The sequence below is a fragment of the Equus quagga genome, chromosome 8 (genome assembly GCF_021613505.1).
Source record: "Equus quagga isolate Etosha38 chromosome 8, UCLA_HA_Equagga_1.0, whole genome shotgun sequence".
Taxonomy (NCBI): domain Eukaryota; kingdom Metazoa; phylum Chordata; class Mammalia; order Perissodactyla; family Equidae; genus Equus; species Equus quagga.
The window spans coordinates 110,898,952-110,922,126 of NC_060274.1; the positions used below are offsets into that span (position 1 = coordinate 110,898,952).

The following is a 23,175-nucleotide window of genomic DNA, read 5'->3' on the forward strand; positions in this document are numbered from 1 at the left end:
GTGTGCACAGATGTGTCCCCATGCCTGCTGACTTGAGAAGATGTCAGTGCACATATCTGTATCATCCATGCATTCATTCATGCCTGTGTACATGGGCACACACATGCAACACATGTGTTCTGCCACAAAGTGGCTCTGCAGTGACCAGCTGCAGGCAAATCATCTAGGCCTCAGTTTCCCCCATTTGTAAAGTGGGACTTGCAAACAATGCATACCTCATAGGATTGCTGTGAGGGTTCGAGATAACCATCGATGCTCTGAGCACAGTGCCTGTCACATAGAATGAGCACTCAAATATTACAGTGTATTTTAATCTATGTGTATACACTCGAGGATGCTATGCAAAAATATATTTGTGTTCCCTGTGTTTAAGTTTATGTGGAATAATAATAGCAGCTATTTATTGAGTGTTTACACAGCAGACACTTGGTACATATGGAAATGGATGCGTACGAGAGCGCATATGTGTTCAGATGTGCATGTGTGTGTGCATATTTTCTTTCTGAAGAAAATTGAAAATAAAAAAGACGTTAAGGATCACATATGGTGGGCATTGCTTTCTCTTTCTTTCCTCCATTCTTGGGATCTTGACTATGAAATATGACAGAAATCATTAACCCTGGGGTGCTCCCCACCCCTCCTCAGTCTCTAGGGAAGTCACTCTGTTCCTGGAGGCCCTCTCTCCTCCATGACCTGCATCCCGCAGGGGAAGGGCTGGCCAGCTAGGGAGCCTGCACCACTGACTCCCGTCTGCCATGATGGCTCCCCACCTCCGCTCCCATAAACGTTCCACTTAGCATTTCCATAGCTCTCTGTAATCAGTGGGCAGTTTATCTGCACAAAACCCAGAGCTGAGGGAGGAGGCTCTCAGGCTCCCAGGGGCCGGGAGGTTAGGTGTGTCCATCAAGGTCAGGCACACCATGGCCGGCCAGAGGATGACATGGCTCATTGCCTTGGGAAAGAGTGGACCTCAGTTTCTCCACCTTCTAAAACAAAGAGAAGACCTCTATGTAATTTGGACTTTCTTTCTACAACCATTCCTTTGTCCCAAGCTCTGAGATATTTTGCTAGAAAGTTCTACCATTCGGGCAAACAAATCTGAACAACATAAGAAGCCTGCGTGTGCTCCATGTCCCTCTCCAGGACCCCAGTGGGCTCAGCAGACCCATTCCCATCTGAGTCCCAGGAGAGCAGGAAGGCGGACAAGCTACCTCCCCATCGGTGTCCCCATCCCTGTGTTACATGCAGTAAACTGGGGCACTGAGAGAAAATATGAGACCACTGGGGGTGGCTGGAAGCTGGGCCTGGAGTCCCAGGGCCTCATGGCCAGCACTCCGGCCAGCTGCTTCTCCTGTGCCCACGTACTCGCGGGACTGACGGGACTAAGAGGAGAGCCCTGGGCACTATTATTAGCAGCACTTGACATTTCCCTGGAGCCGTGGTCTAAAGGAGACCATGGACCCCACAGTTACTCCCCTCTAGCTATGCCTGTGAGCTACCCTGTTCCCCTCCCACAGGCCCCCAGGGCTGCAGCGATTGGCCCAGGGCCTATCCCCAAATAGTGGGCTGGAGGCCACCTGCCTGCTCACCCAGCCCCACGTCATGCCCACCCTGAGTTTTCCTAGGTCTCTTTCTTTCCTTGCTCTCCTCTGAGACCTCTTTGTCACCCACCTCCCCCATCCCAGAGAGCTCAGGGATGGAGGATGTCAAACAGCAGTACTTCTTCTCCCACAATCCTCTCTGAGGCAGGTCAGACCCTGCTCCCAGGGATAACACCAAGGTGGGGGTATAAAGTGCTCAGTTGCTATTTTTTGCTCAACCTTTGATTAAGGGGTGTGTTATGAAACTGGGTTCAAGTTTTCAATTTGCTGTTTACTTGCTATGTGACCTAGGGCTGGTCATTTGCCCTCTCGGGGCTTCAGAGACCACGCCCACCCCACCCCACCCCAGCACAGGATCAAGTAGATACTCTCTCAGGTTTATTCCTGCCCTGATGGTACACTGTTTCCTATAACAGTGGTAGGGGATGCTCACCCCTGATTATGACCCCAAGGATTTTTTAAGGAAGTCACTTGATGGTAAGTGGCATCCTGGCCCAGACTGGAATTTAAACTGGGATCTCACTACCCCGCATGAAAAGAGAGGCTCCTGGGAAAAGTCAGAGCCCAGCCATCCTGTACTGCATGACTCCAGTGGGTCCCAGTAGGTAGACGGGATACTCCTGGAATCCACTGTTTGTGGGTACCCGCCCTGTTGCCAAACCTTCTAAAACTTGCAAAGAGTAGAGAAATGAAATTCCCCACCCCCTCCCTGATGGGGTGCTGAACTAAAACAGGTGTAGGCAGAGCCTGGCTCAGCTGCTCTGGGAGCAGCAACGTGGAGGCCCTGAGAACTGTCCGTGGGGGGAGGGGAGGTCTCAGACTGACACCTAACTCAGGGTGGGGGGCCAGAGTTCAGCATGAGGGCTCCCCAGCTCCTGAGGGTAGGGCAGGCAGATGGGCCGGGATCTGAAAAGTCACATCCTCTCCTGGCGGTCAGAGCCTTGGGGTCCAGCCTGTGGCCCCAGTGTCATGTGTTTCCACCACGGCTCTGGTGTCTGCATGTCTCCAGGAAGCAGATCTGGAGGAGCCTGAGCCTGTACTCAGGAGGCTGGCTGAGTGGGCAGGACCTCGCCCAGGGCGTGGGGCCCCCAGGGGCTGGAAGCTGAACTGACCATTGTGTCCTGGGGCGTCAGGCTTCCAGGTGGGAAATTCCCACATAAGGAGCTGCGTGATCTGCTGATTTCTTAAATCCCAAGATTTGGATGTCAGACAAGCAGATGTCCCCAGTGGAGCCCAGTGGTATCTTTCCTTGTTCCATTGGTACTGACCAGGGTACAGTAGCAGATTCCCTGGGGGGCACCACAGAGGAGAAGACCCGGCCCTTACTTATCCAGCCCTTACCTGTGGGGGCTGCTGAATTCTCATTTGTGTCCTTGTTCCCAAGAGGCTCTGATTTTGCTCCCACATTCAGGGAGTTAGTTCCCTGTGACCCTATAGGGCTCATTCATTGAGGACAGCTGAACACAATCGGCTTCCAATTCTGGCAGTACACAGAAAGGCAGCGGGTCCCCACTCAAGTTAGTCCCCAAGGCACGGACAGAGTTCTGACCCCCGAGGTTTAGAGAACGAACTCGGGCTGTCCTCTGGCGTACGCTTGTCTATTTAACCGAGTCAGCTGAAGCAAGTGGCCCCGTGAGGTCCCATCTTGTGGCGTCTGGGGAACTGAGGGCTGGATCATCAGAGACTGCAGACTCTGTCCTCCGTCCTGACACCTCTGGGGCCTGAATCCCTGCACAGCTTCTCTGAGCAAACGAGGCCGTTTCCCCGTGGTCTGAAATCCCTCCGTGCCTTCTGCTGGGTCAAGTGTGGGACTCAGGCTTTCTCTTGTCACAGGGACTTCCTTATTGGGGGAGAATCACTGGAGACAAACCCATGGGACTGCTCTGTTGGCCTCAGGATTTACAGGAGCAGGAGTGTTTAATACCCCTCTGCTTGCGGGTTTAATCCGGAGCAGCCTGGCCCCCAGGCCAAGAGGGAGATGTGCTCAGGGGAGCAGTAGGGACACTGCTGGGGTTTCAGAGGCTGGGAGACCAATTGCCAGTTCAGTCCCCATAATGCTGAGCGACTTTGGGCTAGCACGTGGGCCTCTCTGAGCTCCGCAGATGCCCAGACTGCTGTCTGCTGGAAGAGTGGGGTGCTCCCACGATGCGCTTGGTGCAGGACTCTCCCAGTACCACATCACACCCCCAAATACAGTCACTGCATACAAGGATCCAGGAGGAACGAGAAGGATGAACAGGAGGCAGTGTGACACAGGAGGAGACCCCAAATCCAGGCCCGGCCCTGCTACTCACTAGCTGTGTGACCTTGTGCACATTGCTGACCCTCCGGCAGGGGCAGGTTACCCCAAGGCGCGTGGAGCTTCGGCCCCTTCTGAGGTCTGCCTGTGTATCTAATTTTGTATTCATTGTATTTTATTCTTCCTAAGGGTCCCCTAGATTGTATAACTCTCAGCCCCACCAACTGAGATCTGCCCCTGCTCCTGGGCCCCCAGTTTCTCTTTGTACAGTGAAGAACGTTAAGGTTTCTTACAGCTTGAAAATGTCATGAGTTTATGAGTCGATGTTTGATTCTGAGGATCTGGGTGCACAGAAGCAGACCCAAAAGAGAACAAGAAAGAGCAGAGCAGGGGCTGGGAAGGCCACAAGGCAGGGAGAGGAGCAGGCAGGAGGAAGGTACCGTGTAGCGGGATACACTGCTGGTACCTAGGAATCAGGTGACAGCTGTTGGCAGCAGGGGGCCTGGTGTGGATTTCCAGATACTGGGTAGGGGTTGCATGGGTCTAAGCAGGCATTCCTGGCAGCTCCCTCCTGGGCCACGGCTCCCCCTGCAGTGGCTCGGGCTGTCTCAGAAGCCCCCTGTGCTGGCCAGTGGGCTCTGTGCAGGTGTAAAAGCAGCAGTGGGCTTTTGGGGGCCCAGATGAGGCCCTCAGGTCAGCCCGGGTAGGAAAGCGGGGCCCAGGGCCTCCAGAGCTTCTCTCAGGATGGAGGATGGACATGAATGTTCCCGGAGCCTGACAGGCCCTGCAAATACATCTGCCCACAGGCAGTGCTCAATGGCCCCACGGCTGCTCCGAAAGCCCCTCTCACTGCAGCCCCTGTCTTGGGCAGAAGCCCACTGTCACCACAACAGGGCCACAACTCTGGGAAAACTTGGAGACCTCTGAGCCCAGCCCTCTGCTAGCCTGGTTGTAAGGGATTGGGCTGGGCGAGCAGAGTCGGGGGAAGCAGTCGGGCATGCAGCTGAGCAGTTTTGTGAGAGTTTGGGAAAATCCTGCGGAGCTGAGCTGATTTGGCCCTAGGATGGTGATGGCACTGGAGGAGGCGGGGTAGGCTGCCTGGAGGTGGCGGGGCTGGGGCACTCACAGAGGTGTTCTGGCACTGCACGCTGGAGCTGTTGAAGCGCAGGGCGGGCACCCTCTGCTCGCTGCCCTGGATGTTGAGAATGCATTCATACCCGCGCTGCCCGGACTGCGGCTGCGGCAGGTTCTTGGCCTTCAGAGTGATGGGCTTGATCACCTCCACGGGCACCAGGATCTTGTCCACTCGCAGCAGCTGGGGGCAGTCCTGGGGACAGAGAGCACGGTGCAGGCTGGGGAGCAGGAAGCCAGGGGTGCAGGAGGCTCTCTGACATAACCCGGATGTTCACCCTGCTCCACCCTCCCACGCACACCCACAGGCCATCCTGGGCACTGGTGCCCACCTCCAGCTACTGTGCGGGAGAAATCCCAGGTCCCCGTGTCACCATCTTGAGGCCACTCCTCACTGAGGCCATTCCTGCTCTCTCCAGGCTCCATTTTAATGCACTCCACACTCTGACACTCCTTGTGGTCTCTCTGGGCACCCTCCTAGCCTAGCAGACAGACCCTGCTGGCTGGGCAGCCCGTCCCACTTCAGGCTAACAACCCCTCTGCCTCAGTTCCAGGCTCCCAAGAGTTGGGACAGAGGGGCCCATGAGAGCAGCTCTGCAGTGAGGCAAAGCCCTTTGCCGCAGCTCTGGAATGTGAGTCTGGCCCACAGTAGGAGGGGCCACGAGGACCTTCCAAACATGGGCTGAGTCTGGCATTTGGCAATATTCTAGAATGAGCTCCAGAGACCTTTTAAATCCAGAAGCTTTTGACAGAGCTCTGGGGTTGGCCTGACCCCAAGGAAATGCCCCTCAGAGCAGATGCACACTGAGCGCCTCCTAGATGCTAGCAACGGGCACACTCCTCCCTGGAGCTGAATGGGGCCTGGAGGGTCTTGGGGGATGGGAGAAATGAATCACTGGGCCCCTTTTCCCTGGGGCTGTTTGCCTTCTCCAGGGAGGGCTGGGGGGAGAATGGGGTCAAATAAGGAGCGTGGGTGCGTCACCCAGCTGAGAGATGGAAGCTGTGTGCTGCTGGATTCTCAGCAGCTGGGTGGAAGAGAGTCAGCATTGCTGGCCTGATTGGCATGGGCAGGAGTGAGACCTTCTGCAAACACAAGCAGGACCTGGGCACCTGTGTCAGGCAGGTCCCACCATCCCCAGATTCTTCCCACTATGGCACCATTTGGATATATGCAGACAGATGGTTTCTGGGCAGATGGGCCATCAAAAGCATGGCACACGCCTCCTTCCTGGGGACAATGCCTCCCTGGCTCATTGCTGACTCTCAGCAGAGGCTGCTGGCCCCCAAGCCCAGTACTCTTCCTCAGCAGAGGGAGGCCGTGGAGAGAGGGCAGACAGGTGGTCCAGGCAAGCAGACTACTGGCAGCTGCCCCTCCTGGGTCTGAAAGCAAATGTGAGCCCCTCTGTCACTGACAGTTGAAGGGAGGAGACCTGAGCTCTAGCGCCCGCTGAGCTTGTGACAAACTATGGAGCCCTGAGTGCATCGTATCCCTACTTTGAGACACAGCTTCCTTATCTGTCAACTGGACGGGATCCGAGGACCCACTCAGTTCCAACAGTCCTGATTCCATGATTTGGGGTAGTCTTGTCTCTGTCCTTCCTGATTACCTGGCGATTCCCTAGGCTCATTAAACTAACCCCTTCTTCTCTCTTCCAGGCTGCCCACACCTTTACCCTGAAGAACAGCTAGGAGAGGAGCAACAGATCGAGTAATTCCACTTCTGGGTATGTGCCCCAAAGAATAGAAAGCAGGGACTTGAACAGACATTTGTACACCCACGCTCACAGCAGCATTATTCACAACAGCCAAAAGGTGGAAGCAATCCAAGAGTCCAACAATGGATGAATGGATAAACGAAACGTAAAGGAAACACGATGTATACATACAATGCAATATGATTCCGCCTTAAAAGGAAGGACATTTTAACACATGCTACAGCATGGATGAATCTTGAAAACGTTACCCCAAGTGAAATAAGCCGGTCACAATAGGACAAATGTTACACGATTTCACTCATGTGAGGTGCCTAGAGCAGTGAGATTCATAGAGACAGAGGGTAGAATGGAGGTTTCTGGGGGAGGAGAGAAAGGGGAGTTAGTGTTTAATGGATACAGACTTTCAGTTAGGGAAGATGAAAATGTTCTGGAGACGGACGGTATTGATGGTTGCACAAGAACGTGACTGTACTCAATGCCACTGAGCTGTACACTGAAAACTGGCTCAGATGGTAAATTTTATGGTATGTGTGTTTTACCACAATTAAAAATCAATAAATAAAGCGGGAGGAGCAGCAGGGAGGCAGGCAGCAGGAGCAGGTGAGGGCTGAAGCCGCCACGTGGCCCTGAGGCTCCAGAGCGCATGGGTCCCTGGAGACCTCCAGCTCCCACATGGATAGCGTGTTTTAGCAGCTCCATCCTGTGCCCCTGCCTCGGCTGCCATCTCACTTCACCTGCTCCAGCAAGAGGACAATGCAAGACATGCAGAAGACAAGAGTGATTTTGTGAAAAGGATGAAGCTCAGGCCTGGAGCCTGTGGTGTGTGATGCTGGAGAATCAGGAGAGAAGGTCTGTGAAAAGCAGGGAGTTGCGAGCCGGAGGTCAGGGCCAGTCTATCTGACTCTACTCTGTTCTCTACCAGAGGCCCTGGGCAGCTCTCCCTCTCCTAGGGCATGCACAAGCCTGACCTTCCTCCTGCTACAACCACACCCGCACAGGAGTGGGGTCTGCGGCTGCTTTTGGAGTAAGAGCAGAAGTACGGGCTCTCTCACCTCCATGTCCCACAGCAAACTGTTGCTGCTCACGAATGGTGCGCTGGGAGCGGGGGTCTGGAATCTGAGAGTCCTCTGAACCAACCTAATGGATCCCTCCTACTTTGCAAGGGAGAAACTGAGATAAGGAGAGGAACAATAATGGCTCAGTGCCAGCAGATGTGCTGGCAGCTGAAGAAATCAGATGCCAATCCACCATCTTTCCTCCCCTTAAGGAAAGAGGCAATTTCCTACTGGGGGGCAGGACAACCATAGGATGGGGTGGTGGGTCACTAGGGATCTCCCTGAGACCTGTGGGACTAGGGAGCTGCGAAACCCTCCTGCGGTGGGCTGGAAACTTGCCTGGGGGCTGGACGTTCTAGTCCAGGATACGGAAGCATAAGCCTGAGGCTTGTTACGAGTTCTTTAATGAGTCCTGATTGCCAGTGGCCCCATAAAGGCCTAGTTTGCATATAAAAAGGTGGGCGGCTCCGAGTGTAAGTTCATTAGTAATAATTGGAGAGACCCAGGGCTGGGCCAGGCCCATTTTCCTCTGGTAGTGCTACTGACTGACCCCATCGTCCCTCCTAATTGAAATGTAAAATGGCAATTTATGCCTAGGCAACAAGGCGTGAAGGGACCACTGCCAGCATGGTGCCCCTTCCTCCCACTCCAGCTTCCCAGATCCTGACCTGCCTCATGCTGGGACCCCAGGTACAAAACTACCTGTAAGTCTGATGCTTGTGGGAAATTTCAGAGCAACCTCTATGTTTCTGCATGACTCATGTCTGGAGCCCTGTTTCCAAGCACTTCTGCCATGGTCAGTAGGCTCTGGCCATCCAGACTCTGTCCTCACCTTGGAGCTTCCTTAATTAGAAAGATCCTGGTTGGGGAATCACACGGCTATGAGTGCAAGTCCTTCTTCCTCCTGCTAATTTCAGAGTCTTGAAAGGGCTCTAATTGTTGCTTGGCTGTAAATGGGGATTAACAACTCCTCCTCCAACAGGCATTTGGGGGGATTCCATGAACGACCACAGGTAAAGTGTCGGGTGCAGAGCGAGCAAGCATTCACCAAATGTTTGTTCTTTCCTCTCTCGGCCCCCAGCTCAGGCTGCACCTTGTCCGTAGCAGATTCCCTTTTCCTGATTCACTTTCAAAGGCTCTGTCCCTCTGCTCCTGCGTCTGTGTGCTTTTCCAGAAACAGCCCATCAGCTCCCACGGTCCAGCTGATTCCACCTCTCTAGGCCTCGAAGCCTGACAATTTCAATAGCTCCAAGTGCCCCAAACACAATGGGGACAGGTAGGGAGGCCCCAGTTCTGTCCATTGCTCACCTAACAGCAGTCCCTTCTTCTGGGAGGTGACATCCTGAAGCTGCATGTTCCACATGCTCTGAGACAGGACCTCTGCCAGCCAATCATGTGGCCTTGAGCAAGTCCCTCAAACCCTCTGGGTCTCTTCATCCATGAAATGAAGAGGCTGGTTTGGATTCAATGAATTTTACGGTCCCAGTTCTATTGTTAGCCCATTAGATGACTTGAGACACATCACTATGGACCCTTTCTGAAGCTCCGTTTTCCCATCTCTAAAATAGGGACAATGTCTGCTCAACTAGCTCAAAGTGTGGTGTTCACCAATTGAATGCATGGTGGTGGGTCTAGGAGACTTTGTGGGGAGGTGGGCCTCCTGGAAATGTGCATTTATTTACTAGGAGGGAAATAGTTTAATATTCTAATAACTGGCATCTTGCAACCTGGTACAGTCGTACAGGTGGGTATAGCTCTGGTAGGCAGTAGGTAACACGGTTACGATTCTAAGTAACACGGTACAAGGGGTTCAAGGATTCACCCAGTGCACATTCCACCAGCCCATCACCTTACACATACTTCCCATGGGCTATCTTGTTTCATGGCCCGACACACGTGATCACCCCATGTTCACGGTAAAGAAACTAAGAACACCAGTTACCTCACTCAGTTCTCACAACAACGATGACCTTCACATGATCATCTTACTGCCTTCGGTCCCCAGATGATTATCTAGCTTCCATACAGCATGCCTCAAAAACACACTGCTCTTCTCTTTTCAAGGAAGATACTTCTCTGAACTTCATGGGAAAGGTGGCGGGGAGGAGAACACCTGCATTTAACAAGATCGTTTGGCGATGCATGCCTACAGTGAGAACCAGGCTCCCTTGGAGGCTGTTTTGCCTGTGGCCGCATTCTGCAGTTGGAAGAGTGGACTGAGGGTGGGGAGTGGCGGTGGCTTGAGGCACAAGAAAAATCTTTAATGTCTTGGCTTTCAGGAGGCAGCTCCAGCAGACTCCATGTCAACTGTCCAGTCCCGTGCATATTTTGGTTTCCACTTAAATGCACACAGAAGTAAAGACCATACAGCTAATTGCAGGGAACACGAACACCAAGCTGAAGAGTGAAGGCAAAAAAGATGCCTTTCCATCTACCGTGTCCAGCATGTTGGTGGCTGCTTTACACAGAGGTTTCATTGCATATTTAAATAATTGAACAAGGACATAAAGAATGTTGCCAAGCTGGGAGAGAAAGGGCTGCCTTCAGGGCTGGTGCTGCCTGGGGAGGGGGTGGTAGGCTGTGGATTTACAGCCCCCAGTGTGTTTACAAGATGAGGGCTCTAACTCTCCTGGTTATTACAGCAAGATTGGGGGAAAGTGAAGCTCAAAGGAGAGCTGGGTGGGGGGTGATCTGCAGGTCACATTTCCCCCCCCACGTCACCTCCGCCCTCATCTATTCCGAAGGCAAGCCAGCCCCAACCCCAACCAACTCCCAAATTTACACTCACCTTCTCAGACCCACGGTGCCCAATGCAAAAATGTAACGCACCATATATTTTCTTGCTGTTCCCCAAGTTTATAATGCCATTAACGTGATCTATGATGGGCTGGTTTATGGAGAGAGGAAAGTAATAATACTGAAAGGAAAGACCCATAACCTTAAGCGGGGAGGGGCAGACGAGATTGATGGAAAGTGCAGTTGTCTGGAGAAATGGCAACCCAGTAATGGAATGCCGGGAGTAGGGGCGGCGCAGGGCCTGGAAGCAAGTTCTTTAGCTGGGTTTGGCTTTGTTTTCTCAAAGGAGGGTGAAGGACCTGGCAAGGGTGGCTTTGTTGGCTCCTCTGCAAGAAGGGAAGCAGAATTGCTGACAAGGTGGGCTGGCCTGATCTCCCTCAAGTTCACTTGGAGGATCAATGCCCTTGACCTTTCCCATCACAGGGTGTGGGGCTTATTTCAGCCCCAGGGGCAAGCAGCAGTCTGGAGGCCAGCACCCTCATCACCTTGCCAGTCCTCCAGTCCTGAAGAGGACTGACCCTTGGAATTTCACGATGCCAGCCCTGGCTACGGCTTCATCTCAGGGGAATCGGGTGGTAGGGGAGGCCGGGAGAGACTTTCAAGCACAGCTTTGGAAATCAAATAGAATTCATTTTGCCTCTTCTGATCTTACAACTGTTCTCTGGAGTAAACACTCTGCTTGAGCTTCAAGAAGAGAGGAGCTACGGGAGCCTCTCTGAGCCTGTGCACTGGGGGCCAGATGTGCTTTGCCTTCCTAGCAAACCCCGTCCAGTCTGGAGCCCGGAGAACAGAGCTTCAGCCGCAGCTCACTTTGCTTTTCAGTTTAGATGAGAGATAACAGTGAAATAGTCCACTGGGGATAAATTCTTGTCAATGGATTTGCTTTTCCGTGGAAGTTCGCCTTTGTTCCCTAAGGACCACCATTATTAGGTGTGTGGGCCTGATGGGGGGTTCAGGTCAGCCTGTGGAGGAGCCTGGGGAATTCAAAACCACTTGGGGACTGGTGGCCCCTTCCACTTGGGGACCGGTGGCCCCTTCCACTTGGTGGAGGTGAGGGCACGGCTCTGTTAATGGCTGGCCCAGTGAAAGGCTGTTCTATTGGGCAGCAAGGGCTCTCAGCTGACACTGGGAGAACAGGACCAAGGGTGGGAAGACTCTTTTCCCACTTCAGCTTTCCCTCGTCTTCCTTTTCCCTCTTCCAGTGCCTAGGATCTGGCAGTTGATCTAAAGACCCAGAGTTGTTATCACAGTGCCATCATTAGTTGAAAACGGAATATAGTTACTATAAACAACATATGTTATTGAGCATTCTATTTCTAATAATCGTAATTATGTTAGAATACTTGCTATTAATATAATAACAACAATGATTGACCAGTTCTCTATTCCAGACCAATAATGTCACCTGAATGCACTCTTTGTTCAGGAAAAAAAAGAGAGAGGTAATTCAACATCCCTGGTGACAGTCATTAAAGCCAGTGTTGAAACTTATTCCAATGAATGAAGATACAAGATGCTGCTGGGTGGATGAAGAGCCACCTGGCAACCTCCCTCTTGGCTAACAAAAGGAGCCTGTCTGCACCCTCCCACTCAAGGGTTGAAAAGAAATGAAAACCCAAGGACTTGCAGAAGAATCACGGGGCCTGAGTCTCACCTTCATTCTAAGAGGGCGGGCCTGGGCCTGGAGGTCGAGGGGAGCTGCAGGCCTGTGGCTGTGTTCCTCTCTTAGGTAGAACTGGGAGCCCTAAGACTGGACTTAACACTCACCCTCTACGACCACTTCTTGGGCATGGATTTCTCCTCTGTGCTTTCCAGCTTATTTCCACTTACAATTGTAGATCTTTAGAGATCATGTGGGCCAATAGTCCCATTTTACACATCTCTAAATACAGGTCTACAGATCTCTTACACACCTTCAGATCTCTCACAATGCCCTACGTGTGGGAAGTGCTCTGGGAACTGGGTAACACAGGATGAACGATCACATGTAGCAAAGCTTCGGAGTATCATGCTATGAATCAGCTCTTCCCCTGGTGTGGAGAGGGGACACTTGAGTCCAAGGGCTTCCAAAAATCACCTTTCAAATATGTAATTTTCTTTGTTACCCTTATTCTTGCTACTGTCTCTTCTCTGAAACAAAAATGTAGGGAAAAAAAAAGACATAAAAAAAAATTCTTGTGCCAGCCCTGATGGCCTAGTGGCTAGAGTTTGGGGCTCTCTGCTTTGGTGGCCTGGGTTGGGTTCCTGGGCACAGACACACACCACTCATCTGTCAGTTGCCATGCTGTGGTGGCGGCTCATAAAGGAGGACTAGAAAGATTTACAATTAGAATATACAGCTATGTACTGGGGCTTTGAGGAGAGGGAAAAAAAGAAGGAAGAAGATTGGCAACAGAGGTCAGCTCAGGGTGAATTTTTCCCAGCAAAAAATAATCTCTGCATTTCCATTAGCAGCCAGGGCTTTCTTTTAAGCTCTGAGGACAACGACCTCCTTCCACTAGCCAGAATGGCTGGATGGGTCAAGAGTTCACAAACATTTATTTACTTCTTTTCCCTTGGCACATGCTCCAGGAAGATGTTGCTACAATCATCATTATGAAGTGGTCAACTCTGGCTTCTCCTTATGCAATATTCAAAATGGCCCTAGTATGGAGCTGGGTAGGATGGAACCTCCAAGCTTGAATCAGAAGCTCAGCCTTAGAACTTCCTTTTCTTAGAATAAACAAGCATCCAAGAAAAAGAGGGGCCAAAGTTAATTCCATTCAATAATACAATAAGGGAGGCATGGCGATTCCAAGTTACCCAGGAGCCTCTCACTCCAATGGCCTGCCAGGCTCGCCATAAAATGGCTCATGTGAAATGGAAAGAAGTGGAGGGCTTAGTCCTTCTCCACGTCCCTCCATCGGCCATTTCCTCCAGGCCTCTTCCTTTCCTGGGCCCTGGCACCAAGTCCTCTGAGGTGCTGTGGATCCCCAACAGGCTTTGCCAATGCCAGGTATAGATGGGGCTTTGTGCCTGGCTTGCCATCTGGGCACTTGAAGGCATCATTCTTCTACAGGGATCCCTGAACTGTACTGGGAAACGTGTGGGCTCCTGCTTTATTCTCTTCTAGTTTTTTCCTCTTTCTGAGCGGCAGATGTAAGCTTCTTTTATGAGTTTAAAAGAAAGAAACTTGGGACAAGAGGGGAAAATAATAAAGAAAAAGCAGAAATTTGCAAACCTTCTAAGGTAATTAAATGATTAGTGGCCTTTGAAATCCACCAGATAGCTCAATTGTTTTCTGCTTTCATTTTCTTCTTGGGCCTTTCCACACATGAAACCTCTGTCAGATACACCAGTCTGCAAAGCTGGAGAGAGGCTGAAAACCTCTTTGTCAACGCTCCTATCAAGCAATTTGCAGATTTCAGAAATAAGAAAAGGTTGCTTCCTGAGCCCTCTGCCTCTGGCCTTGGCGGGTCAACGAGCCCTTTTGCTCCTGACCCCACACCCCAAGATAAAAGCCCAAGATCGGAGGAGATTGTACAGCCTTTTATCAGGGTTTTCATGCCAAAGGAGTGCCCCTCGGCTGTCAGACCCATCCTCTGTCCTATTAGCTTTAGATCCATTTTGTCGTAGTCAGAGAACTGACATGTGAACATTAGATTCACACTCCTACGTAAAGCCAAGATATAACTTCTTTCCTCCTTTTCCCATAAAGGGATAATCTAGGTCTTGGTCTCTTTTCTGGATTACGAATCCAGAACAGCCATTTCCAGCCATAGACAGATGCTATTCAGAAAGAGGACCTCATGTCTGGAGACTTCCACAACCTCGTGAGCTGCAAGCAACTTGATGGGAGTGGAGACAGAGTTTTTCAGCCTCTCTCCACCTTTCCAGACTGGTGTATCTAGCACCGGTTTCACGTGTGGAGAGGTCCAAGAATAAAAGAAAGCAGAAACACTGAGCTGTCTGGTGGATTTCAAAGGCCCCCCCAATCATTTAATTACCCTGAAGGAAGTTTGTAAATTCCTGCTTTTTCTTTTTTGTTCACTGCTCTTGTCCCCCAACTTTATCGGGATCATTCTCTCTCCTTGACCACCTCACCATTCCTTCCCTTTACCTCTAAAACGAATTGCTCTGCTCACTCTCCACCTGTAGAACTCCTGCTCAGCCATCAGAGCCTGGGAAAACAGGATTTGGGGCCCAGATTTTCTCATTGCCAGGCACAGTTCAGTCATTTTCCCTCGGGGCGAGGAGAGCTCAAGGCAGCAGGCGTTGCTAGTGGGTGTACATTGCTCTTCCTTTTGGCCTCAGAGACAAGACAGCTTTCCTCCCGCCATTAAGTGTTTGGCTAAAGTTAGGGTTCCTAGCGGGTAGAAGTCTGGGAGAACAGAGTGAGGGTACTGTGACGGGCCTCTCTTCTCATGATGCCCCTCCTGCCCCCCAAATGGCCCTTATGCTTCCTGTATGAGGACAGTGTCCTACTGTCACAGCTGTTTGCCACATGGTCATGGCACCTGTGTGGGTGTGTGAAGGGGGCTGGAAGGTACCCCCAAGACTGGGGGTACGTGTGAAGATGCTGGAGCCTGTCTGAGTCCAGCATTGTCTGAGTGCACTAGGCTGGCAGCTCTGCCCCTGCTTTTAGTGGGGTCTAACCACTACTGCTTGTTTATCTATCTATCTATCTATCTATCTATCTATCTATCTATCATCTATCTAATCTATCTATCTGACTGTCTATCTTATCTATCTGTCTTTCTATTCTAAATAACGGCATTCTAAAGCAACAACTCTGTTCAGAACTACTGTCCCAATGGTTGGAGTCACACAAGCACCATAATGTTTGAACAACAATAGACTTTTCCAAAAGTGTTTTTATGCCCATTACATTGAGATCCTTGTCCACAAACTGATATTCTAAGAGAGGTAACGCCACAGGCATAGGGTATTTCTATTATGGTGATGAATAGTTTTCAAGGATAAGAATAAAAGCTGGGAGGGAATACAAACACAGCGTCTTGGCCGTGGAGCCCAACTCTGCCTCCGTGATTCCCACGCTGGACTGTGCAGCAGATGGCAGGGTGCTGAGCCCCACCCAGACGTCCTCATCCTGTTGGTCTGGGGTGGAGCTGGAGACTTTGCATCTCTAACAAGTTCCCAAGTGATTCTGATGTGCTGGCTTGGGACCCACTCTGAGAACCACTGCTCTGGTTGGTAAGTTGACCATTCTTTCATTCTTATTCCTCTCTCCCTTTTGTTCAACTTGTCCTCTTTGATCTCAATTCTGCTCCGTGGACAGTGCTCCAAAGTACACTGTGTACTTTCCTGCTGTGTACTTACAATTATTTCTAGGACATATACACAAACACACACTCATCTTTCTGGAATTGCTCTAGAACTTGCAGGAATGCACCTTCATCTGTACCTGAGCCTTCAGGACTGCCCCAGAGCCCCCTAGCCCCAGTGCAGAGCTTTGCTTGTTTACTGCTCTCATGAAGTGGGCCCTAGGGAGCCAGGGTTGGGGAGGGAGAGGCTGGTCCTGCAGGGTTTGTCTTTGTTCTCTCTTCTTTAGGGAAGGCCTGGCTGTGTGTCCTGTGCTCACAGCAAGCAGCACTCACCACTCTGGCTGCCGAGACCTACCTCAGGCAGCTTCACTCGGCCTTCCTGGAAGGAGCAGGTCTTGGGGTCATGGGTGCAGACATGCCGGTATTTACACCAGTGGCAGCGGTATGGGCTCTCCACGCAAGACAGGCACCTGGGCACGAAGGAGGAAGAAACACAAGTCATGGAACCTGTGTGAACCCAAAGCAGAGGGCTTAAGACTCTAGGGTCTGGCAAAATGTGTTTTAATATTAAGAGAAAGCCCCCCTCAAACACTCAGGAAGAGCAGACCTTACACAAATCCATCCCTTTCTCTCCCAGTCCTCAGGAAGCCAAGATCTTTGGCCTCCTCCCCCTCAATCAGGTAGTTGACAACCCTGGTACCACAGGGCCTAATCACGGTCTATCTCAAGATGGTGCCCTCTTTTGCCGAATTGGGAAACAGTGAGGTCTGGAGTCGAGGGGCTTGTCCAGAGTGCATGTGAGTCAGGGTAAACAAAGAAATTGAGTTTTAGTTCAAATTGACTCCAGTGTCTCAGCTGACAAGGATCCACATGGACCCAGCCTGGCAGAGGAAGGTCCTGAGGCTGCTCTCTCGGTGCCATGAGCTCCTGCGCAGTTGACCCCACTCTACACTTCACGCTCAGGAGACAAAGGCAACTTTATAAGAGTTCCTTCCTGCTTAAAAAACCACCATGGTTCTCTTCCTCCAAAGGGTGAAACCCAAATGCCTTGCCATGAAGGATAAGCCCTTCACGGCGTCCAGGTCCACTCTCCCCACATGTGTTTGGCACTTCAGCCATGAACAGGCCATGCTCTCCCCAAGCTGTTCTCCTACCAGCAGTGCCATTCCCCCTTCCTCCACATGGCCTTCTCTTCTTCCTTCTTTGACCAATGGAGAGTTGGTCACAGTGGGCCCTTATCTCATTTATCCCTCTGTTTATGTCTCTGGGACAGGACTGGCCTTGTTGTACTATATTTCACTTATTCACCATCCAGTTTATCCACTAGTCCACTAGGTCATGACTCCTGGAGGGCAGGGATGGAGTCTTTGCTTCTTATTAATTTTTGATCCTCCCTGTCTAATGAGTAACACATTGCCTTGCACGTAGCGGATGCTTAAAATAATTTTATGGACAGAATGGAAACTTCACACAGGATTTCCTCTACCTCCTCTGCTTTCTTAGAGGGGCAAAATGGGAGTGAGGGATTAGGCCGCCTTGTGGTAAAGCCGTGGGAAGCTCTGTGGCAAGAAGCAGGAAGAGTATTCCAGTATTGAGGCAACTTGTTTTTGGCTGAGAGGTCTAGCTGCCTCTTACTTGGGACTGCAAAGAGAGCCAAGCTCTGGATTCCCAGCTGCCATATCCAGATAGCTAGACCCTGAAACTCCACCAGCCTAGAGCCCCAAAGTGTCTTTGGTTATGTCACCTAGCTTGCCCTGTGTGGAGAGGAAAACAGACAAGCCTATTAAAGCAAGCAGGGCTTTTTCAGAACAGGTCCTATGGTTCTTAAACTGTGCTCTATGGAACCCTGGGGGTTCCATGGAGCTTCTTTGGAGACTGTGTGAGAGATAGATATGTGGGGTTCCCAGACAGAGGGGTTCCAGGCCCCCTCAGTCCTCAACCAGAGCAGCTCCTCCTTCATCTATTTTGTATATTGGGCTTTCACACCTAATTTTGGTTGGAGAAAAGTTTCTATGTTGAAAAAAGGGCTTGTACCTTCTAAATCTGGTCCAACTGCATCATTTTAGAGAGGAAATTATAGTAGAGTAACAGAAAACATGAGCAGTACCTAAACAGTGGGCCAGACGCGGCTCTAACTGCTGCCCTGTGACAGCTCTTCTGATCCTCACAGCCACCCCGCTGACTGAGCACGGCTGACGTGCAGGGGTGGCAACCAGTGGTGTCCCAGCCAATGACTGCTCTGCTGGGACGGAGCTCCTGCCATGGCAGCTGTTCAATATTTGGGTGCTATCCCTGCAAGGAGGACTACTATTTCCCCATCTACAGAGGATGCTGGGGCACAGAATGGTGAAGTTTCCAGCTGGTCTGACCCCAGAGCTCGAGCCTCTGCCCTCTGTCATTCCCTTGGAAAGTGGATGCTTCGGTCAAACTAGGCCAGAGCCGGTGCTGGAGCCAGAGCCAGACCTCCAGGGCAGAGCCCCCCAGCCTGTACCTTCCTCCCTGTTCTGCCCCTCGCCAGCCTGGGTCCTGACCCAGCCTGTGGGAGGCTATGCAGAGCTGAGCATTCAGTGACTTGTTGGACTCCCGGCCGTTGCCTGGACCCACATGGGGGCTTCTCTCCCTCCTCAGATCCCTCGTCTCCCCCAGGTGCTGGCTGCTCTGTTCTGCAGGTGAGATGCACCCCTTCCCAACAGATGGTGGGAAGGGAATCAGGTTAGACAGATTTATGCCAGAGAAGATGTATGCGCTCCCCACCTGACAGGTTCTCACTCTGCTCATCCTAGCCTCCTTCCATTAACCCTGCAGGCACCATGGAGGGGGCCTGTCTCCTTCTGGGGGTTAAGGAGGCCTCCTTATAGGGCCTCTAGATGGGTAACTCCTTGGGAACAGTGGTGAGGTCTTCTATCTCTGGATGAACCTTGAGCCCAGGAACAGGGAGCCAAGCGAGGCTGAGGGCACTTACGAGTTGTGGACGCTGCAGTTGTAGAAGACAAAGCTGGTGCTGGCGAAGGTCATGCCTGTCTCCTTCGACTTGAGCTGAAGCTGGACAACATGGTGGTCCCCTGCAGGGCAGAATCAGCCACAAGGTCAGCACGGAGGCCAAGGCCCCGTGTCGGGGTCCTACTGAGCATAATGCACCCTGGGAAAGGGGATCCCCCTCCCTTGTGGGTGCTCTCAGCTCTAACAGGACTCTGATTCAGCAGAGCCCCTTCCCAGGAGAAGCCCAAGAGCAGCTGCAGACGGCAGATCTGGTCTATTCCTCCTTCCACACTCTATCCCTGGTGCTCACCCATCATTTGCTCACCACTTCCTGCCATGTACACACACACACACACACACACACACACACACACACTCACAGGTGTTCAAAGGTGCATTCAAATGCATTACGTCCATGCCATATTCACAGAATCACACACACACATTGATTAGCTACCAGGGACAAATAGATGTGTAGACTCTCAGTGATGCTGCCACAAACTATGCAGGAGGCTTTGCATGTAAGTGTATGACTGTGCACACACGAGCTCATTCCTCATCCCTGTGCTGATGCTCCCTCCTTTGGCGGGCTCAGGGCTCACTGGGGCGGGCGTCCCTGGAATCCTCAGCTGGCGCCAGGGAGGAGCCGGAGCACATGTTTAATTCACAGCCCTGACCCCAGGCTCCCACTTCCAGCCTTGTTCTGTGCCTTCCCCGAGAGCCTCATTAATCAATCAGCTCCAAACAAATGTGACAAGCCCAAATGGGAGGGCCAACATGGAATCAATCTGCCTGGGCTGGGCTTGTCCCTCGCCAGCATTGGGCCTCTCTCCACCCCTGTCCTTCTCAGTGCAGTTGGCCACAAATAGACAGCTCTAGGGAGGCAGGGCTGGGTGGGGTCGGGGCGGCAGTGATCCAGGGTCAGGGACCCAGCAGTGCAGACAGGGGGTGAGGAACCAGATGACCCCCAGCATCCCCATCCCTGTTCCTGACTAGCTTCCCCTCCTCCACTGTGCCTCCATGCTGGCCCTCTAACGCTCTGGGACAATCTCTGAACTTGACTGACCAACACACTCTGATGCTGTTTGGCCCTGCCCTCTACCCACCCTCTCTGCAGCTGCTCCTCGTCCAGGATGAGGTTGACTCTTGGATGCTCACCTGCAACAGTCAATTCCAAGGGCAGCAGAGGGACTCTTCATCCCTCTCTTCTTATAACGTACCCATCAACTCACACTGCTTCCTCTGACCCTCCCCTGTCTGTTGGCTCCCTCAATCACCCCACATCTTTCCTGAGTTCTCCAAACCCAGCTTTGCCTCCGGGAACTGCTCACCATTCTCTGTGATTATCCGAGGTACCTCCTTGGCTGCCGGGGAGTAGCACTGGATCTGATTGCCTATCACCAGCCCATCCATCTCTGACAGGTCCTCAAAGGTGCAGTTGACGCCAGCTGTCAGCTCCGGGACATTGTATGTCTCCAGGACCAGCTGTGAACAGCCCGGCAGGGGGAGAGAGAGGAGGAGAGCAAAATGGGAAAAGGAAGGGTGTGGAAGAAAGGAAGAAAGAGGGAGTGCAAGAGAGATCAGAGAGAAAGAAAAGAAAGAAAAACACGAGACAATGTTAACATAGAGAAGAAGAGACCCATTTATTATAAGAGCCTACAGAGAAGGCAGAGGGATTAGAGAAATAAAGACAAAAGAAACCTCACTAGAATCTGAATGGATTAGAAAACAGAATATTTAGGGGCTTGGTACATAGAAAGAAAGGTGGGCAGGACTGAGGAACTGCTGGTCAAGCTCCTCGTCCACTGTTTCCCAATTTTGGAAAATGACACCACCAGCCAAAGTGCCCAGTGCAAGACCGCGGAAGCCATCTTCTCCGTCTCCTTCTGCACATTAATCTCTCCCATCTCAGAGACGAAGTGGTCATTCCCCACACCCTCCCTCTCCCAGGCACCCTTTCGATCATTTTGGGTATCACGGTTTTCCCTGTTCTTTCCACCCATTATGCATAGAGGTTCTTCCCCAATATTCCTGTGAATGTTCCCCTCTTCCATGCCCAGGGACACATTCTTTAGCCCCCCGGCCTGCTCTAGAACTGCTTGTCAGGCCAGGCTTGGGCCAGCCTTCTTGAGGGGCCTTGAGCTGTAGCCCTTTCTGGTGAGTAGAGGGTTCTTCCCACATCCCTGGATCCCAGTTCCACCGTCCTTACCAGAACATTGTACTGAGAAACGGAGATGTTGCTGGGGTGGACGGTCAGCCGGACACACTGCTTCATCTCGGAGGCAAACCTGCGGGGCTCTCTGGACCGCTCACAGCGCTCCTTCCGGGTGCACCTGGGAAGGACAGACTGATGAGGGGCTCAGAAGAGGCTGCCTGGTCCACTGAGGAGCCTATGTGGAGGTCAGGCACTGCCAGCAGCTCCCAGGAGGTGTCCAAACTCAAGGTGCCCTTGACTGACCTTTTTGCTTCCTCCAGCCTGGTCCTCCCCCATCATGTCCACATTTGAAAAAGATGGTAATTCCAATCATCAGCTGCCGAATGCAGAAACTTGAGCGTCATCCTACTAAAGTCCCCCAAACTCCTCCTCATTCACATAAAGAGTTGCAAAGTCTTGTCTATTCCACCTCCCCACTCATCCTCGGCCATGGTCGCTCTCCTCCCTCCTTAGGCAAACCAAGCCTTATTCATTCCATATATAGAACGTACCCTTTCAGACTTCCTTGCCTTTGCACATGCCAGTTCTTCTGTCTGGACTGCCCTCTCCCCACTTTTCTCCTGTCCAACTTCTACCTATCCTTCCAGACACAGTTCAACTATTACACACCTGTAATCCTGTCCCCTCCTCACCAACCATCCCCACCCCAGGCAAAGTTGAGAACACTTTGGAGTCTCCTAAAGGCTGGAGCTTCTTAGATTACATGACAATTATGGGGCTAAGTGCAGCCCTTGCCTACCAAGTGTGAGCTTCTCAGAAGAAACCATGCCTGACTTCTTCTGGAATCCCCTGTAGACCTCACATCCAGCAGACAGAAGGGCAGTGTGGGTGGATGGGCAGAAGGGAAGGAAGGATGAAAAGAGCAGAGTGTCGCAGTTCAGAGTGTGCTCTGGAGCCAGTCTGCCCTGGCTCGGAATCTCTGCTCCACGGCACAGGGTAACTGCTACAGTAGGTTTGCTCTTACTGCTTAGTGTCCTGTGTTGTTCAAGGAGTTCCTTGTCACTAGTGGACCACATCCAGAGTGACCTGGGATCTTACAGTGTTAATTGACGGGGGCTTGTGAAGCATGCACATAACAACCATGGTCGTCACCCCAGTGCACGCGGGACACACAGGGGAAGGTGCTTAAGCCCTCCGCTGGGGCCAAGGCTGTCCCTGCCTTACAGCGGCAGCTCACTGCAGGGAGGTACCCGACTTCCAGGGAACAGTATTTATTCCAAGCCAGGCAAGCCCTGTGAATGCGGAGCTTCACTGAGTGGCCATGATTTGGAAGCTCTGGACTACTGGTTCTGCTGTGACTGAGGGAAAGCCTGTCCTCAGAGGGACAAGTGGAGAGACGATGGACTGCAGGCACTGAGTGGCTGAGCTCTCTCCGTTACAGAGAGTAGACTCTGCAAAGGAAGGAGGATGTCAGGGGCTGTTGCAGGACAGGAGGGAGCACTGGGCAAGGAGTTCAGTAGGAAATGGAACAGCCAGGGACATGCGACCCAGCTGGGGAGAGGGCGATTGGGAGGGAACGTCTCTCTCAAGAAGCAGACAAGCGAGGTGTGGGGCAAAATACGAGGGAAGAGAGGTGCCTAGACAGCCTGAGCTGCTCTTGGGGTGACTCTCAGGCACAGAGGAAAGCTGTGGGGGGGTCTCTCCTTCCAGCCGTGGGGAAGGAAGATACTTTTGGTCCCAATAAGAGGGACCGCTTACCAGTGGAGGGTCTGAGAGAATTTAGCAAACAAAGGAGAAATCACTGAAGGCGTGGACTAAAGAAGAAACGGAGACACAGAGACAAAAAGGATGACCTTAGAGTAGACTGGATGTGTAATGTGAAAGGAAAAACAATTCTGCATAACAGAATCACAGCTACCGTCACTGAGCGTTTATTAGGCACAGCGATAAGGGGCTTACTGTGGACATCACTTAAATCCTTCAACAGTGCCGCCAGGTAGGGACCATTTTAAATCCCACCTTTACAGCAGGAAACTGCAGACAGGGTGGTAAGTTGCTTGCCCAAGCTCACCAGCCAACCAGAGAGAGCCAGAATTTGAACACAGATGAACTCCCGACATCTACTTTCAACCACTGTGCTCTACCTTCCCGAAGTTTCTAGGCTGAGACGCGAGAGACAGACCCTCTTGCTGCAGACTAAACCCATTTTCCTTGCCATCTTGATGTTCCTTTCATGTGTT

General features: G+C 51.9%; 1 protein-coding gene across 1 annotated transcript in view; it reads right to left on the reverse strand.

The window, feature by feature from the left end:
- The window catches only part of PLXNA4 (plexin A4), a 432,633-nt gene that overhangs the window by 77,570 nt on the left and 331,888 nt on the right, over positions 1–23,175 (reverse strand). The window contains exons 6-10 of the mRNA XM_046670407.1: positions 20,990–21,113; positions 20,112–20,265; positions 18,764–18,863; positions 16,157–16,271; positions 4,967–5,167 (exon numbers count right to left, since the gene is read on the reverse strand). Coding sequence (XP_046526363.1) covers positions 4,967–5,167; positions 16,157–16,271; positions 18,764–18,863; positions 20,112–20,265; positions 20,990–21,113 — 694 coding nt within the window. The remainder of the gene's footprint in view (positions 1–4,966; positions 5,168–16,156; positions 16,272–18,763; positions 18,864–20,111; positions 20,266–20,989; positions 21,114–23,175) is intronic.